Genomic DNA, 19,816 nt, shown 5'->3' with positions numbered 1-19,816 from the left:
TCCGCCCTGTCCCCGCCCGCGAGCCCCGGGCCGGGCTCCGGCGCGCTCCGACGGCGCAGCGGCGCGGCAGGGACGCGGGACGCAGCAGCTCGTCCCAACGCGCTCTCGCCGGGCGTCTCTGCGCTTCCACTTCTCTCCGCCTGACTGTTCCCGAGACGGGACTGTCAGGCCGTGCCAGCCTCGGGGGGACAAAGATGGAGACGTCCTTTTTGTGGGCACCGGGCATTGCAGTCTTGCTCCGGGAGTGGGGCGCTCCAGCCACCGAGTCCCGGCACCAGGGGTCCGTCCTCGCTCCGCGGTTCTGCGGTGCGCCGACCCTATCCGCTCCTGGGTTCAGGTCCGCGCTGTTTGTCCCTCGTGTCTCGTATCACTCGACCTCCGCCCGATCGGCTCCAGGATCCTGGCTTAGGCATCCTGAGGACTTAAGAGCCCCAGGAAGGACTGACTGTTTGGAACTAGAACGCCAGAAAATGGACTCACTTCTCTGGCTCCTAAGAAGCGTGGACCACCTGGCCCAGCGTCCAGCCTCACCTGGCGGGGGGGGCGGGGAACCTATCTCATCAGTGGGCATCTGGGTGGATTGCGGTAGTGCTCTCTCTGTTCTGTGTGCCCAGCGGAGTGAGAAAATAGCTTTGCTCCTTGAAACGGGTAGCCCAGGGACACCATGTGGGATGCAATGGTGGGACTTGGTGATTTTGCTTTATATCTTAGTTATCTGTGTCTATGTATGTTACCCAGGGTGATTGGAAGCTCCCACGTGGACACAGCCTTGCTCATCTGATGTCCTGAGGTTGCCAAGCATCCTAGTGGCTCCTAGTGACCTGCTGGTAGCTCCGTGGTGTACTCCAGCCTACCAGCAGTCTCCAAACCACATGTATCTTCGTGCCTCTAGCTGTAGCTTTTGCTGTTCCCTCTGCCTGGAGTTCCCTTCCCCTCCTTTCATCCCCTGGTGAACGCATTTTTCAAGCACCAGATTGGAAAGACTTCCCACGACCCTCAGGTAGCAGCACAGGCTCCCCTCTCTTTCAGGTGTGATCCCGGAGAATGGCATACACACTGTACCTCTGTTGATGCTAATTTCCCTCTAGAAGAGCTGTGTACATCTCTTTCCTCCATTAGACCACAAGTTCCTTGAGGTTGGGGAATCACATGTTTATTTCAGTGTCCCCAGTGCTTATAAGGTAGGTCCAGAGGAGATACACAATATATTTGGTTGAATGAAATAATTATTATCCCCTATTGATATAGCACAGGTAAGTCTTTCCATAATGGTAACTGTAATAATTATAATAACTCACATGTATTGAGCACCTTACTATGTTCCTGGTCCCATTCTAGGCACTTTCCACTCTCATAATAAATCTATGAAATAAATAGTATTGTTATCCCCATTTTATAAGTGCAAAAACCAAGAGAATGGTTAAGTAACTCGCCTGAAGTCACACAGTAAGAAGCAATGTCTGTTGGATGACCATGTACCACAGAAACCAGCCTTGCTACGTTGTACACAGTAGGCACTCAGGAAATATTTACTGTTTTGCAACCAAAGCTTCCTGCCACCACTCTCAGGGTGGATTCTGGGCAGGGTGGGGAGTGGACATCTGCATTTTTTAAGAACCCACTCCCACACTGCAGGAAGCTAATTGTGTAGCCCAGTGAGCTTGACAGATCACAAGGAGTCAGGAGTTAGAAGACATGACTCCTGTTCGACAGTGCAGACTACCACCCTCAAACACAGGGAGGTTCTAGAACAATCTCAACCACTAATCAAGGACATGGGGTTTGGAGTTGAGTCACATCTGTCTGGTGAAGTCTCAGGAGGGCTACAATGCAGGCATGGGGCCTGCAGGTGACTTGTTAAAATAGTCTCTACCAACAGATACCATTTTCTGTCAGGCATTATGCTAAGTCCTACGTCTGCTTTGTCTCATCTAATCCTTACCACATTCCCATCATAGTTCCCATTTTACAGGTGAGAAAAATTGAGGCACCAAAAAGTGTCATTACCTGTCCAAGACACATTGCTGGTAACTGACAAAGTCTGGACTTGAACCCAGACCTGTCAACTCCAAAGCCCATACTCCTGTGCCCACCACACCCTCTTGGCCACCTCAGTGCCCCTCCCCATCAGGCTGCAGTAGGGATGCTGCACCAATGGGACCAAGGGTAGTGAAAGGCAGAACCTGTCACGTCAGAGTCTCCAAGCTCGAGGAGATGCACCTGGTTGGCAGCGGTGTTCCAGCTGTCCCAACAGGCCTGGCTGGCACAGGGCATGGGCCTGAGGCCAGAGCCTGCTGGCCCTGGGCCAGCCTCTTGGGGCCGAGGTAATGTGGGGCCCAGAGCTGGGGCTGAGAGCTGAAAGCCCCTCTCCCCAGCTCATTAGCAAACATCTGGGCTCAGAAAAATGACCGACCTGGAATGTGACTGGGCTGTGGGGAGCTGCTCCCTCCCTGAGTCCCGGGAATGTGAGCTCCCTCCCGCAGGGCACAAGCTCGGGCCAGCTGTTTCCTCTAATCCTGTCAGTCTGGCCTCGACAGGGGGTCCGAGCCTCTGCACTCTCGCTGGAGAAAGAGCATGAAAGCAAGCAAAAGGCCTTCCTTTCCAATCCGGCCCACTGGATCAGAGGATTCGTACACAGTTTCTCCCTCCTCTTCAAGATAAAGACTGACAGCGTCCACACTACCAGGTTTAGAGCTGGGAGGGTCTACAGTCTCCCTGCCTGGGTTCGATCCTTCTCCATCATCTACTGACTATTGGACTCTGCAAGTCATTTCACAACTGGGCCTTGGTTTCTTTATCTGTAAAATGCAGTTAGTAATGGTATGTGCTACAGAGTTGTTGCCAGGATTCATTTACTCTACAAATATTTGTTGTGCCTACTATGTGCCAGGCAGGCACAGAGGTGCTGGGGATACAACAGTGGACTGGACCAAATGAGGTCCCAGCCTTTCAAGAAGGTTATGCTCTGCAACAGGGAGGCAGAGAGTGTATCGAGTGGATTGTGCATAATCAAAGTGTTATGAAGGAAGGAAGCCAGAGGGGCTGATGTGGTGGGGGAGCGATGACGTTATTGAGAAGCCACGGAAGACATCTTAAAGAGGTGACATTTACGGTGAGGTTACCATGAGAAGGAGCCAGCATTCTCATCATATCTCCTAATGAAGGAGATAAATGGATGCAAAGTGCTGGGCACTGTTCCTGGAAAATAGCACATGCTCCATAAAATGAAAGCTATTTTAGGGAGGTTCACATTTATAGTACAGTAAAGGTGCTGGACTCAGATTCCCTGGGTCAAATCCAGGCTTTAGCACAAAGCTTCCTCATCTTACTCAAGTGATGCACTTTCTGAGCCTCAGTTTCCTCATCTGGAAAATAAGAACTTTAATAGTACCCATCCCCAGGACTGCTGTGAGAATTCACGGAGACACGTCCATGAAGCACAGGCCCTGGCACATGCTCGGCTCCCAGGAAGTGGTAGCTACCATTATTGTTCCTGTATTAGCTTTTCCCATAGTGGAAAAGGATTCCCATGAGTTCACTCCACAAATTAGTGGCATATCCAGGACCAGAACCTGATGTTCAGACTTTCAGCCCATCCCCCTGGAATGTGTCCTCTTGCCTCTTCCTCCTGTCGCTGGTGGGCTCAGAGGAAGCAGGAGGAGGTGGCAATACACTATGGGGTCTGTCCTCCAAGGGCTGCTGAGGGTGTGGGAAGTGAGGCCTAGGCCCGGACTGGAGAGCAGGAATGAGGATCCAAGGGGAGGGTCCTTGGCACCATGGAAAAATTGTAAATGCTCTTTGTAGGTAGGATGGTAGACCAAGAATCAAGAAGAGGGGTTGAGTGCTAAGAATGGGTGAGGTGAGGGGACAGAAGAGGGTCCAAGATGAAAACTAAATTCCAGGAATTCTGGAGTGGGAATTTAAATCCGAGTCTGTCTGACTCTAGTGACTGTCCTTTTTCCATTTCCAAGAGGCAGTACAGCATGGTAGTTATGGCTACTGCTTTATCTGCAAAAATGAACATACTGATGTGGCCTAAATGCCAGGGATGGGGCGGACACCCAGGGCTGAAAGGGAGAAAGCCTGTCCCGGCCAATCACTTTGCCCCTCTTGTTTTCCTCTTTTTTCCCCATTATGCCCCACAACCCATGGTGCTGATTTCTACGGCTGGGGTTGTCTGACCCCACAGTACGAGCCACATCACCAGAGCTGGGCTCCTAGGAAAGGGCCTGGTGCGTGGAATTCCTCCATGAAGCCAACTGTCAACACCCTATTGCCCCAGGTAAACACCAAAAGCAAGGTTGTCCTGGCGGGCTGGCAGGCTGGCAGGCAGGCAGGCGGCAGGGAGGAGAGGCATTCAGATCTCTTAATCATTCAGGCTAGAAACTAGGCAAATCAATTCTTTTACAATGTCACTTCTCCAGTTTTTTTCTTACTTCGTTCTGCTTCTTGGCTCCCCGTGGCCTACACATATCCACAGTGAGAAGAATTTTTCTCCCTCCTCAAGCGTTGGTCCTTCTGAGCATATTTAATATCCCACAGAAGAGCCTTTATTTCTTAAGGTTTTTGTGTTTCAGATGAACTCATTGAAAAATTCCCTTTTTAGGAATATGGAAGTTGAAGAAAAAGGCAGGCACGAAAGAATATCATCTGTATGTCTGTCCACCCCTTCTACTAGAGAACCAGCCTCCAACCATGTGCACAAACACACGTAGCATGCCATGTCTGTTCTCCGTGAACCTGGCCTCCTGGTCACAGGGATAAGACCAGAGCAGACACCTGACCCAGGCTGGGCCTATCAAATTCTCTCTCCGAGGAATTTGAACTGAGAGGCATAGCGCCATGGCGGGGAACCGATCCCATTAAGGGCAGACTTCTAGAGAACTCTGGCTGCTGAAGAAGCTGACGAGAGCTTGGTTCTCGCCTGTGGGTACTTGATGTGCACCTTTTCCTTGGGTTCTGTGAGCTTCTCCAGTATCTTACAATCTCAAGCTGATTTGAAGGAGTTTGTTTCTTGCCTCCTAAAAAGTCTTAACTAAAACAACATGGTTTTTGGACTACTAAGTGTCTGCCACAGTTCAAGACACTAGAGATAGGGTAAGGCCTAAGAGCTGCCCTCTAAGGGAAAAGGACAGGCACACAAATAATGGGAAGTAGTGGAGCAAAGAAAGACTTATTGCCAAGGAAGCTGTGTGGACATGAGGGCCACAGGAGTTCAGAGAAGGGAAGAATCCCAGAGGGCTGACATGGCTAGAGAAGGCTCTGCTGGAGGATGCAGGATTTGAGCTGGGGCCTGAGATCCAAGTAGGACTGCCACAAGTCTAGAAAGCAGTCCATGCTAAGAAAGAAGAGGATCTGAAAAGGGGATTTGCATTTGACAAATATGTGGCCCTCAGACCTCTATACCACCATAGTAGACACCATTAACATAACACTTTCTTGACTGTCCCATAAACAGCTTCAGAATCCTTCTTAACACAGCTCCCCTAGGCAGTCACCACCAAGTGGATACTTTGGCTTGTGAGATTAAATTTGTTTGAATGCATTTGTTGCCCCTAGGAAAGTGTGTTTTGTAAATAAATACCTAGTTTGCTTGAAATAGAGTTAATATGCTAATATTCAGTTACTCTGCAAATATTCATTGAGTGCCTACTATGTGCAAGGCTCCGTTCAGGTGCTAAGAATACAGCAGTAAACAAAACCAATAAAAACCTCTGTCCTCAGGGAGCTTACATTTTAATGGGAGGAGACAGACAGGGAGAAGGGGGACAGTCTAAACATTACTACATGACATGCACTGTTCAAGGGGCTTTTCATATATTCATTATTTTTCATAATAACCTTTTGAGGTAGGTATTATTATCATCATTCCCATTTACAGATTAGAAAACTGAGGCATGGACAGAATAAATAACTTCCAAAGCCCTATAGCTAGTAAGTGACAGGACTGGAATTCCAGCCCCACAAATCTGGCTCCAGAGCCCCTGTCCTACTCCATATGGTAGGAGGTGGAGACAGGAGCTAGATGGCGGAGGGCCTTGAATACCCAGCTAAGAAATCTGGACTATATATTCTGTGCATATTAGGGGGCTACTGAACAGAAACCAGCATGCATAAAACAGTGTTCAGACTGGTAGGAGGAGGGATGGCCAGTTAGCTCAGTTGGTTAGAGTACACGAAGGTCATAGGTTCGAATCCTGCTACTGGCCAGCCACCAAAAAAAAAAAAAAGCCAGACTGTTAGGAGCAGGAGAGGCTGAAGGAGGCTGGGAGGCCATTTGGAAGACTTGCAGAGATTCTGGCCAGGTGAAAGAAATTCCTCAAGGCTCCCTATCCTTGACTGAACTGAGACTCTAGAGATAACAGATCCAGGCCAAAAAGGAATTTTATGGCTGATTTGGGGGCCCAGGGAGAGGTGTCAGGAAACCTTAATAGATGTGGCTGCTGACTGACATATCTATGCTTTATGTTCTGTGATTCTATCTCCTAGTCTTCAAATGATATCTAAATGGATTAAGGAAAGATCTATAATCATCTTTATATTCCTGGATAGGAGAACTTCTCCTGGTAAACCCGGAGGACTTGGGTTTTATTCACCAAGTCCACCACAGGAAGAAGTGGAAGTAAGGTCTGGAACAGTGGTGGGACTTTTACTTCTGTGGCATAAAGATTCTATCACATGATATCACAATTGATATACCTCCAGTTTAGATGGGGGACGATTCTTCTCATCATAATTTATTATAAAATTGATACTGTGAAACAATATTCTTTAGCTGGCTATTTCACTTTTCTCCTTAATAACAGAGTGCCTGTCCTCACATCTGTATTGTATGGCAGGAAGGGACAGAGATCATTACAATCATCTTACAATGAGGCCCAGAAAGATCAAGTGACTTTCTCATGATTACATAGTGACCCAGGGAAGCCCAGATGAGAACAGAGTATGCTCTATGGTAAGAATTTTGGGAAGCCTTTCTTCTGATTGAAAGTCACTGACCCATGGAAATGATCAGTCAGGGCCACCCACTGAAAAAGCAAGTTAATTTAGGGGGCTTAAAAATACAGAAACCATTAAACTCAATCACCTAAGTGAAAAGTAGTAAGGATGAAACTATTCTATAATTGTAAGACAGCAGAGAAGATAGAAGGCAAGAAATGACAGAAACTGGAAGATATGTGTAGACAAAGACTACGAGAGACCAGAGAACACCCACACACTGACCAGCTCTCATAGAATCACAGCACATTTACACTCTCATACATACACCGGGAGCCAGGCAGACCTAATGCATAAATCCTGCTCTTTAAAAATCACATTCATAGCAAGATGTCTCACTGTTAGATAAGTGAGTTACAAACATAGAAGGTGGGATGGCTAGACTAAACCCTAGATTTTGGACTTCGAGACAGCAATATGAACTCATTGTCACACACGCACTTCCTGGCTTTGTCCTCTGAGAGGCTGACAAAGCTATTGGTGTGTCTAACCATCAACACAATAGCAACAAGCACACCTAGAGATCTTGATTTCTAACTACCATTCTTCACTAAAAGGAAGCAGGGCTCCTTTGAGGAAAAGCTGATTCCAAGGCTGGGGTAAGGCAAATACAAGAAGAGTTTGAAATATCTTGTGCTCAAAGGATGGAGTGTGGATATGTCTGCCAAAAGGATACAGGAACCCGCTTGAAAGAGCTCCTCCGGGACAAATCTGGATAATTTGAGCAATAAATATTAATAGTAATGGATTATACTGAACTGAATAAAGTGAGAATCCATGAGTCCACACTGATATAAATAAATGGGAGAGAAGGGGAGGTTCTTCCTCACAGAATGCCAAGTAAGAAGGAAAAGTGAACTTAGAAAATCATCAATGGATGCTTTACAGTCTCAAAACTATCTCCCCACAATTTACTTATTAATTACAAAGAGAAAAATAATAAATTTACACTGGGGAAATCAGGCAAACACCACCTTAACCAAGTGAACGAAGTTAACATCACTAATATTGGGACAAATGGACATCAGGTGCCTCCTGATGTTATGCACTGAAAAGAACCCATCATTACTTCTGCCAAAATTGCAAAGTTTGAATCTATTCATGAGGAAATATCAGACAAACCCAAACAGAACCTGGGAAACGTTCTACAGAATCACTGGTTTGTACGCTTCAAAAATGTCAAGGTCAAGAAAAAGAAAGGCTGATGAACTGTTCAGGATTAAAGAAAGAGACTCGACAACTAAATAAAATAAATGCACAATCCTGAACTGGAGGGAAATAACTACACAATACATCACTTCAACAATTTGAATAAAATTTCATAAAATTTGAATATGCACTGTGGATTAGATATATTATTGTATCAGTGTTAATTTCCTGATTTTGATCATGGGAGTATGGTTATTTAAGATAATGTCCTTATTCTCAGACAATATACATTGGAATTTATATGGGTACAATATCTCCAATTCACTCTCAAATGGCTCAGAAATACTGTGCATGTGCACACACACAGAATGATAAAGAAAATGGGGGAAAATGTGAACAACTGGTAAACGTGGTAAAAGGTACAAAGGAGTTCTTTGTATTGTTTTCACTTTTCTGTAAGTGTAAAATTATACCAAAATTAAAAGTTACAAAACTATAACCCCTTAAAAGTAAAACATAAAGGTAGTAAATATTACCAGTATGTACTATAAATGGATTTTCTTTTTCTACCTAGTGATGGGTACACTTTACTGTTTATAAACTGTCTCAAAAAAATCTAATTTAGGGCCGGCCCGGTGGCGCACTGGAGAGTGCGCCGCTTGGGAGCGCGGCAGCACTCCCGCTGAGGGTTTGGATCCCATATGGAGACCGGTTCCCGCTCACTGGCTGAGCGCGGTGCGGGAGCAACACCGAGGGTTGCAATCCTGTTGCTGGTCCCCGGTACGGGCGCGACACCGAGGGTTGCAATCCCATTACCGGTCAGTAAAAAAGACAAAAAGGAAAAAAAAATCTAATTAAAAAGCATATAGTTTTTAACATGCATAGGCCAATAAAACGTCACGATGCTTTATTATATTTGCAAGGATTTAGCAAAACTCATCAGTAACACGGACCTGAAGCTCTGATTGACAATTATGTTTCTGATTAATAAACAGAAATAATTTTCTTAAATACAGCTGATTTCAAATTAGATCAATTTATCAATTTAAATTTAATGAAACTGGCTCTGATCAATTTCAACTAATTCAAGTATGTCGAATCAGGTTTAAACTGGATCAAACCAGTTTGATATGACCCATCCCAGTTTAAACAGCTTTTGGCCAGCATAGAGAATAGGTAAGAATCGCGGCTCTGGAATCAGGTTCAAATCCCACATGCATCACCTATTACCTTGGGTAAAATTCATCCTTCCAAAATCTGTTTCTTCATCTATAAAATAAGGATAATAGTGCTTCTCTCATAGGACAGTTGTAAAAATTAAGTGTTATGATATATGTAAAGCCTTAGAACAGTAACTGGCACACAGCATTTACCCAATAAATATTATCTATTATTATGTATGCATTTGAGGTGATCAAAATAAGATCCATCTGGCTCAAACTGGCCAGACCAGGAATAAAGAAAGATGACTTGATTGACAGTTGATAATGAGCTCTTTTTTCTAGCCCTACGTTCTTCCCTATTAAAGATTCATCACCTGCCCACACCTCCTCCAAGAATTCTTGACCTCTCCTTCCCCCTTGTACACCTTCTGGCTCTCAACTCCTTAAGTGAGGATCAAGCAATTGAGGCCAATTATCCTGAATGCAAGTGCTCAGCAACAGTCATGTTTCCTACCAGGCCAGAAGCTCCTTGAGAAGTTCTCAGGTTCCCATTCTATTTCTTCAGCATCTTTTTCCCTCCATTCCCTCCTAAGCTAGCACTGAGACCCTGTGCTCACTAAAGAACTCTGACTTTTAAAAAAGTGAGGATGGGGGCCGGCCCGGTGGCACACTGCTACAGTGTGCCACTTGGGAGTGCGGCGGCGCTCCCGCCGAGGGTTCGGATCCCACATACAGACCGGCCGCTCACTGGCTGAGCGAGGTGCGGGTGCAACACCGAGGGTTGCGATCACGTTGCCGGTCCCGGTCCGGTACAGGCGCGACACTGAGGGTTGCGATCCGTTGCCGGACACGGAAAAAGACAAAAAGGAAAAAATAAAATAAAATAAAATAAAAAATAAAAAAGTGAGGATGGAGTTCAGGAGAGAAGCCACAGTGGCTTTACTCATACGTATCTCAATGGAGTAGAGCAAGAATAAGTGACACTAACACGAAGATGCACAGTGTTTTCCAACACTTTTTAGGATTTTTATTACCAGGAACTCATTTGAGACACTCACTCTCTCCCTCAGATCTTGCTAATTTCAATCCTAAATGCCAACTCCTTGAACTCAAGGATTATGCCTTCTTTCTGTCCTAGAACAGACCCCTGACTACATACCATTAATACCATGTACTCTAAACACTTTTGTTAGCACATATATTTGACCTTCAAAGCCTACAGGACAGGAATTATCTTCCCCCTTACAGATGAGAATACTGAAGTTTGAAGAAGTTAATGATATTCCTCGTGATCACATGGCATGTAAGAAGTGGAATAAGGACCTGGATCCAGGTCCTCTAACTCCCAAACCTATGGTCTTCCTGCTTTTACAGCCCTGCCTCTCCCTCGTTCCCTGTCCACCCTCTACTGCTACAACAGTTATCACCGACTCTCACGCTTGTTACATGCAGAGGTCACGCACTGAATATGGGACTTCCCCCCTGCTCCTGTCCAGGTTTTGTTTACCCCAACACCATCCTATGATGTCCAAGGGGAAGTGGAGCTTACAGCACACAAAGAAAAAAATGGTGATAGCTTCCATATGAGCTTTTTATTCTAAACTTAACATCTCCTTTTGGTACTTAGAATTTCCACTTTCTCCCTTCCACCCTCTTTGCATTTATGTAATGTAATTAGAAAACATGCAACAGGAAACCATTTGTGTCTTGGTACCATTCAGGATGAAGGCTGTCCCAGACCCATGGAGTAACATCCTTGTGGAAATATTCTGCAGAGTTTATTTGGACAGGTTCAAAAATAGTCCTTCAACAATACAGTCAGACTGAACCACGACAAGAAAAATGCAATTATGGCTTGGTTACATTAAAAAAAAAAAAGTAAACATTGAGGTTTGGGAAAACTAAAAGCAAACCTACATAGTCATCTCCATTCCCAATCCCTGCATTTCCGACAAGCAGATTTTCAAGACTGCATCCTTGGATCTTCTGAAATGGATGAGAAGATGACACTCACTAAAGGAGACAGCTCAACAGTGTGTTGAGGCCATTTCTCAGAACAAAGGCATACTTCTGCATAAAGCAAATGCAGCCCGATAAAGGCTCCCGCAGTGGGTACTTGGAATGCCAGAGGCATCCACCTAAATGAGTTCAAAATACATATTGTTCTGAGCCAAATTATACAGTGTCAAGTTCAGACTGTATGTATTTATATATGTTGGCAGAATAGGCCACTTTTGGGGCGCCACAGCTTTATCCTAGTATCCTGTGCCCAGCTGGGTTCCCATCACTCTCTCTTCAAACCCATGAATTTCGTTGTATTTGGTTCCAGAAGGGCAGACAAGAAGCAAAGTCAGTTTCACAACCCCACAAGGGAACAGGGCCCCAGAGGACTTGAATTTCTAATGAAACTTAAAGGAGAACAGAATGTATGCCTTTGCCAACAAGCTGGAACTGTCTGAAGGTTGATCTGAGATGGGGGCGGGGAGTGGGGACGAGATCAGGCATTGTGCTTTGGGCCAGTCTCTGTTAAGAGTTTCAAGGCAGGAATACAAAGTACTCTGGAACTAAAGCAAATAGTCAATGCTTCCTTTGGCTGGCCTTTGCCCAGAACTAATCCCTCACAGAGCTGACCAATTTCTCAAAGCACTTAAGCGGTGCTTTAAAGGTACTGGGCAAAGGGATCCACCCAAATAAATGCCTAAACCTAACAACTAATGGGATAAAGAAGCTTGGTTCCAATGTTCCTCTCAACTACATATTTTTCTGACGTATCAAGAGAATTAGTGGGCACACTGTGTTTTCTCTTCGTCTTCTTTGGAAGGGTACCTGTTATTTTTCTTTCTGCCTGAATGAAGATCGGAAAATGGTGGAAAATACTAACTTTTAAAGCAAACACGGAGGAGACAAGTGGAAGGGATGAAAATGGTTGCATGGCTGTTTTCCTTTTAATTGCATGGGTCGCCTTGATCATGGAATGAAGAGGGCCAAGTGAAAGACAGCTGAGTGGCTATGGCAAGCTGTACCCATGACTTACAGTCCTAGGCTCAGTCCATCTTTGGGCTTTAGGTGACCCAAAGACACAAACAAGTCCAGAGAGCAGAGGAGCCTGAATAGTTTTCAGGGCAGAATGCCACTACTGCCTGTTCAGGTCCAGAGCCTGGCACACCTTTCTGGAAAGGGGAGTGAGGCGAAGGATGAGGGAGGGGGGTATCTGCTAGCCTGAACCTACTCCTTAAAGCACTTGTAAGAACTAAAGTCTAATCAATGTTCCAGAACTGGGGTCAGACATAAGCTCTACCTTGGAGCCCAGCTCATCCCTCCACACCTCTCCCTTGCCCCTGCACACTCTGCTTATATTGAATTACTTCAAGTTTCCCAGCTACAATATGCACTTCCATGTTTCTGAGCCTTCACAGAGCTACTTCCCTTCTCTTCCTTGTCTGTCTGAAATGCCCCGGTCAACTTCAAGTCTCAGTCCATGTATTCCGTCCTCTGAGAGGCCTCCCAAGGAGACTAGCTTCTCCTTTTCCTCTGTTCTCACTGTACCTTGTCTACGCCCCACCTCCCTGTTAGAACAATTCTTTTTCAGAGTCACAAGCATTTGTATGTCTATTTCCATCAGACTCTAAGCTCCCTGAAAGCAGGGGTCTGTCTTTCTACCCATTTATCTCTGCTGCCCACAACAGTACCTAATTCATAGTATATGCTCAATCAACGTTTACAGGATAAAGTGGCAAGAGGGATCAAGCTCTGCCCATCTTAATCTTTCTTTTTTTTTTTTCCTTTTTGTCTCTTTTTTACTGACCGGTAACGGGATCGCAACCCTTGGTGTCGCGCCCGTACTGGGGACCGGCAACGGGATCGCAACCCTCGGCGCTGCGCCCGCACTGCACTCAGCCAGTGAGCGGGAACCGGTCTTCACATGGGATCCGAACCCTCGGCGGGAGCGCCGCCGCGCTCCCAAGCGGCGCACTCTCCAGTGCGCCACCGGGCCGGCCCTGCCCATCTTAATCTTACAATGAGAGAAATAAGATACGAAAGCCTGAGCTCTGGAGTTCTGCAAATTTTCAGAAGAAATTGCTAAAATATTATTCTTGTGTCCAGACTACCTAGTTCAAATGAAACCATAGGAACAAACTCACGGAGGGGCATTAGAAGTGGTCCTTTTGTTCTCAAACTCAGCTGCTATATGAAAATAAAACCTACCCCAAACGTGGCCATCCAGTACTGAAGACTGGGCTGTGTCAAGCTCCATGAAGCTGCAGGACTTCACATCAATGGAGTGAGCATTCATACCCTGTTAACACGGCAGCTGTTTGACCTCAGTGCAGAAGGCACAGCTGAGACATGCCCTGCCAGGTCCGCTGGTGAGAACGACACACAGATTGTAAAGAGCTGCTACAGCAAGGAAAAGCTCCTCAAGACATTGGTCATCTTCATCAGACTGCGTGGCAGCAATCTCCAACCTCCTCCAATGAGGTGGGAGCAGTTGTGAAAACTACACATCCAGGGACAATGGGGAGAAATGCACACGGCTGGGGTTTCACGAGGGGCTCTCGGAGAGGTCGTGACCAGGCAGTGACAGCTGCTGGCAGTTCAAACATAGCCCTCCTCATGCTCAGGAGAGACCAAGGCAAAGAAACAAAGGCCATGCACTGGGTCTCTTATTTTTGTTTAATTTATTTCTTTTAAGACCACCTCCTTACAACTGCCAGAGAGAAAATACAAAACAAGAAACAGACTTGGTTTCAAATACATAAACAGTGTGCTGGAGTTTAAAGCATTACTGATAACATTGTTACAGAAGAGTATCAGCTTACTCCAGGGCACTTCAGTATTCCTGAGGAATAAACATAATTTCTCTTTTCTTCCCACTGGGATGTTCTCAGGTGTAAGTCACTGCTCCTGCTCCTGTAAAGCAACGACACTCAGGTTAGAACTCTGCTGACAGCATTTTGACAAGCTTCTCTAATTGCCACTTCAGGTCATACCCAAGGCACCAACGGGGCCCAAACCTTACCACACTGTTTGCTTTAAAACTGTGTCACAAAAGGGCTGGCTCCCCCAATCTTAGAGGGAGAAGAATGGGAAAGGAGCAGAATAGGGCTAAACAATCAGTATATCTGGATAACTGTATTCCTAAAACCTATCTAAAGGATCACAGGTGAGTGGAAAGAGCATGACCTGAATCAAACAGCCTACTAATTATCTGATCTCTGGCAAGTTTCTTAACCCCAGTAAGATTCTGTCTTCTCATCTGCTGAATGAGGATATTAGCACTTCTCTCACAAATCCATGTGGAGGTCTAGAGAGAAAAAAATATAAAGCACCTAGGATAGTCCACAGAGCATAGCAGGCACTCAACAAGCAGTTGTCATAATACGACTAAACAGAATGAAGGATGACAACATGGAGGCACAGACTCAAGTTCATATAAAGTTACAAGGCCACTTTGGAGCAGCACACACAAGGCTGTAAAAAAAATGTAACAATATTTTCCACAGTAACTCCCAGTCATTAAGTAGATAATATGCATATAACCACCCCTGAGCCATCATCCATGACAACTCAGTCTGGAACAATGGAAACATTTTAAACTATTGAAAGACCTCAAGCTCCTCTCCCTGCTTCTTTCTGTTCTCCCACAAACTCAACTTTGCTGGTGCCAGGAAAGTGAAGAGGCGGGAACAGTGGAAACGGCCTGTCGTCAGCTTTGGTGCCATGCAGCTGTGCCTCTTCATGCACTGTCCCTCTGATGACCTCACCCTTGCTCTGGTACAGAAATGGTTCATTAACATAAGCTCTCCCTGCTCCCATTCTCTGTCTAGCACACATGGGTTGGTTGGAAGGCAGCTGACAGAGTGTAAGCAGGCTCTATCGTGGAGGCCGCTGAGTGGCGATGGGATACCGTTATTTGAGATTTGGTGACCTTGTGGCTACAGCTCTTGACCAGAATTAGGACATGGATTTGTACCACATTTTCCACTCTACTTGTTATTATGGTGGAACAATGGACAACAATCACCCTTTCTCAGTTGGCCTCAACTATAACAACCAGTGTTTCTATTTTCAAAGCACCTCTCAGCTTAAAAAAATCATTTTCAGGGCCGGCCCGGTGGCACACTGCTACAGTGTGCCACTTGGGAGCGCGGTGGCGCTCCCGCCGAGAGTTCGGATCCCACATACAGACCAGTCCCCGCTCACTGGCTGAGCGAGGTGTGGGAGCAACACCGAGGGTTGCAATCCCGTTGCCGGTCCCGGTCCGATACGGGCGCGACTCTGAGGGTTGCGATCCGTTGCCGGACACGAAAAAAAAAAAATCATTTTCAGGGCCGGCCCGGTGGCACACTGCTACAGTGTGCCACTTGGGAGCGCGGTGGCGCTCCCGCCGAGAGGTCGGATCCCACATACAGACCGGCCGCTCACTGGCTGAGCGAGGTGTGGGAGCAACACCGAGGGTTGCAATCCCGTTGCCGGTCCCGGTCCGATACGGGCGCGACTCTGAGGGTTGCGATCCGTTGCCGGACACGAAAAAAAAAAAATCATTTTCACATTTAATTTTCACAACAACCCTATAGTAGAAATTATCATCCTCATTTTATGCATGGAAATCAGAAGCTCAGAAATGAAACAACTCTTGATTACAAAGGAAGCGCGTGGCTTGCACCCAGGTCTTCTAGCTTCTATGCTCTTTCCACTAGCCCCCGCTTGCTGCCCAGACCACAGTGATTCTAGCTCAAGGGTAACCTGGAAAGCAAGGATTCTATGCATTCAGGGAATGTGAAGTTCTTTGTTGAAGGTTGTGTTGCTACGAAGGTTATGCCTTAGCAAACCTTAGGCCATTAACACTTAAACCTAATAGAATATATAATTTACTTCATTCATTCATTTTACATTTATTTGAGTGCCTACTTCCTTTCAGGTCTTGGAGATACAAAAATAAATACCACCTCTATCCTTGAGCACCCAGCCTCCCATGATCTTGTCACTTAAACCCCATGGTAACCAATCATTTAAAGTAGACAAAGGGAAAGGCTGCTACACAGAAAAACTTTAGAAAGCAGGCTACCCTCTTCCCTTTTGAGGCATGAGTAATAATTTTCCAGCCTGTTTGCATCATTAAAAATCCACCAGGGATGCCCAAATAAAGAAAAGAAAAAAAAAATGCACCTGAAGAGGAGGACTTTGGTAGGATCATGTGGGACTTACAGTCAAGACTGTCTTCTTCAATAAAAAAGTGGACTAATGGCTGAGTCCCAGGAGTGTCCAGGTTCAGCTTGAGTATGTGTGAGATGTTCATAGGGCACTCTCAGATCTTAAATGGAAATTGCTTCCAATAGTTAACACAAATCTACCACTGATGATAAACTTTCAGGCAGGTTTGTCAATTCCAGTTAGCTAATAATGAGTATAAACATGAATGTACATATGCAACTGAAGGCAGGGAGACTGCCAGCACCAAAACAACGTCAACATCACTAAAGGCCAAAGAGCAATTGGGATCTCAGTGATGCCACAATGACACACAGTTTATTTATTCATTTTATACACTCTAAAGAATTCTTCAGGCGCTCAGGAGAAACCTCTTTTTCTTCTGAAAGAAAGAGAAATATCAATTCTGTACATACTTTGACATATTTTCCGTGAAGAAGATATGGAGCCTGGAAATCATGCTGACAGTTGGAACAGGCCATTCCCAGTCCCATGCCAGAACCAAAGGCTAATGGCCACATTCTTCCTAGTGAGCAGAAAAAGGAAAATCCCAATAGGGAGCCATCAGAAGAAGATAAAACCCCTCACCCCTTAAATACTTTTGCTTAGGGTTCAATGAATATTCAACATGTACCAGACTAATGATTACAACATACCATACATTTTTGTCAATATTTCATCAGCGGCCAGGAAAAGTGAGGCGGGGTGTGTTTAATTAGTAAAATTATTAATTTAGCAAATATTTATTAAGTACTTATGCTGCTAGGTTCAAGGAAAATAAGTGGTACAATAAGAAAACAGTAGACACAGTTGAGTCTTCTACCTTTTCTGTATCAGTTCTAATCACTTGCTCAGTTTAACTAATTTCTCTACCTTATTAGAAGTAATAATATGTTTCAGTAAAGTGCATGAATTTTTTAAAATATGCAGGAATTTCACCAACATTTACATACTTCTGATTATAGCAAGTTATGGGGTTTACTTAACCCAACCTGTAAATGATCATTTCACATCAGCACTGTGATAATTATGATTCTCTAGTTATGTATCTCTTGCCAGTTCTTCATGGGAAGAGGTCAAAGTGACCTCTTTGGCTTCAATTCAGTATCTAAACCTCCAGAAGTTCTTCCACAAAATGAAAGAGATATTGCCTACCCTTTGCTTAGGAGAATTTTTGGCCAAGAAGCATGTGTATTTCTGGTCCACTTGTTTTTATTACCAGCAGGACTCTCATTTTCAAGTTCCTTTAGAAAAAATTATAATTAATTACAAATATCTGAGGATTTAGATTTGGCCAAATGACTCACTGGCATAAAGTACAGGCTTTCGAAATGATATCATATTTAAGATATCAGGCACCCTGACTCAATGCCCAAGGGGAATGCTGGAGATGCCCAACCCATTTTGACCTCTTTCGAGTCAACGTTCTTTGTCTAACTCATTTTACAATGGCCTACCTGACCCCATAAATGGATGGGTTGGCAGCTTCTAGATGTGTCTTCAGGAAGTATCCCTGCTATGCATATGTATACACTATGACATTGTGCTGAAAGGTTACAAGAGTCACACTTACTTTTAAAGAAGGTAAGTGAGAAAACAACTCCTAGTCCAAAACCAGTACCTACAAAGAGGGAGAAAAAACACGTCAAATCTCATAATAGTAACTTGACAAAGATTAACATTTCTCAAATGTGAACATCATAAAACAGTTTTTTCATGATTTCATAGACAGTAAATTTTCTCATCTCCAACCTAATAGATACCTTTTTTTTTTTTTCCTTTTTGTCTTTTTTTGTGACCAGCAACGGATCGCAACCCTCAGTGTCGCGCCCGTACCGGACCGGGACCGGCAACGGGATCGCAACCCTCGGTGGTTTGCCCGCACCTTGCTCAGCCAGTGAGCGGCCGGTCTGTATGTGGGATCCGAACCCTCGGCAGGAGCACCGCTGCGCTCCCAAGCGGCGCACTGTAGCAGTGCGCCACCGGGCCGGCCCCCTAATAGATACCTTTGGTCTCCTGCCCACAATAGGAAATAAAAACTTTATTCCCCATTCTTATTAGACAAGTTGTAGTGGGGACAGGTGGCGGGTCAAGCCAAGTGACTGTTCTCGAGTAGAACTTCTCTGCACTGCTTGCAAGTAGCCTCCAGCATCCTGGGTTCTCCTACCGAGCTTGTGTAGGGCCACAGCCAAAACATCAGATAAACAGTGCCAACAGGAAGTTCTCCTTGTCACCTCAGCATTTTGCGTGTTGGCTACTTTTTGAGGAAGACAGAAAGGAGTGATCCAGAACAATTACTAAGGGTTGTGCTATCTCACAAGTCAGAACATCCAGACAGAGGGAAAGCACATCCCTCAAGAGCCCCAAATGTGGAGATTAATCCTCTCATTTCACTCATAGAGCACTTTTAATAACCAGCTTTTGAAATAAAAGACAAACACAACCTATTTTAGTGGTCTGTACAAAAAAAATTTTTAAATACCTAATTTTAAACCAAACTTCACGGAATCCAAGCTTAGAAAAGGAACGTTCTGGTTTTTTGTTTTTTTAAAAGACCAAATATATATATGTGTGTGTATATGCGTGTGTGTGTATGTGTGTGTATATATATATATATATTACTTTGCCCTGTCCAATAGACCTTGTGTTAGGTTCTGTTTGGGTGTCCAACTTTAAAATGTAATATCTGAAAATACATCATCCTAATTTTCATATAATTTAATAAAATAGTAGAAAACTAGTCAGTTTACAGACCCCAATCAAAATTGACATAAAGAAAAGAGAAAGGGGGGCCGGCCCGGTGGCGCACTGGGTAGTGCGCCGCTTGGGAAGCGCGGCGGCGCGCCCCGCCCGAGGGTTCAGATCCCACATACAGACCGGCTCCCGCTCACTGGATAGATTTTGAGTCTGGCTTTTTTCAACTAGCGTAATACATTTGAGATTCAAGCATGTTGCTACATGTGTCAGTGGTTTGTTCCTTTTTATTGCTGTGTAGTCTTCTATTACATACATGTACCACATTTTGTTTATTCCTTCATCAGTTGAAGGATATTTGAATTTTTTTCCAGTTTGAGGCCATTATGAATCAAGCCACTATTAACATTAATGGGCAGCTTTTTGTGTGAACAAACATAAGTTTTCTTTTCTCTTGGGTAAACACCTAGGAGTGATATTGCTGAGTTATAGAGTCAGTGCATGGCTAACTTGTTTTCCAAAGTGGCAATGCTATTTTGCATTTCCACCAGCAATGTATAAGATATCTAGAAGTTCTGCATCTTTACCACCACTTGTTA

At 44.9% G+C, this 19,816-nt stretch overlaps 1 protein-coding gene across 1 annotated transcript in view; it reads right to left on the bottom strand.

Moving 5' to 3' along the window:
* Positions 1-13,967: 13,967 nt before the first annotated feature.
* Positions 13,968-19,816, bottom strand: part of MINOS1 (mitochondrial inner membrane organizing system 1) — a 28,269-nt gene continuing 22,420 nt past the window's right edge. The window contains exons 2-4 of the mRNA XM_008589606.1: positions 18,097-18,144; positions 16,940-17,049; positions 13,968-14,222 (exon numbers count right to left, since the gene is read on the bottom strand). Coding sequence (XP_008587828.1) covers positions 14,208-14,222; positions 16,940-17,049; positions 18,097-18,144 — 173 coding nt within the window. The 3' untranslated portion in view covers positions 13,968-14,207. The remainder of the gene's footprint in view (positions 14,223-16,939; positions 17,050-18,096; positions 18,145-19,816) is intronic.

This window comes from Galeopterus variegatus, unplaced genomic scaffold (genome assembly GCF_000696425.1).
Source record: "Galeopterus variegatus unplaced genomic scaffold, G_variegatus-3.0.2 Scaffold137, whole genome shotgun sequence".
In the NCBI taxonomy this organism is placed as follows: Eukaryota; Metazoa; Chordata; class Mammalia; order Dermoptera; family Cynocephalidae; genus Galeopterus; species Galeopterus variegatus.
Note: the sequence above shows the minus strand (reverse complement) of the source record. Positions and strands in the feature narration are given on the sequence as shown.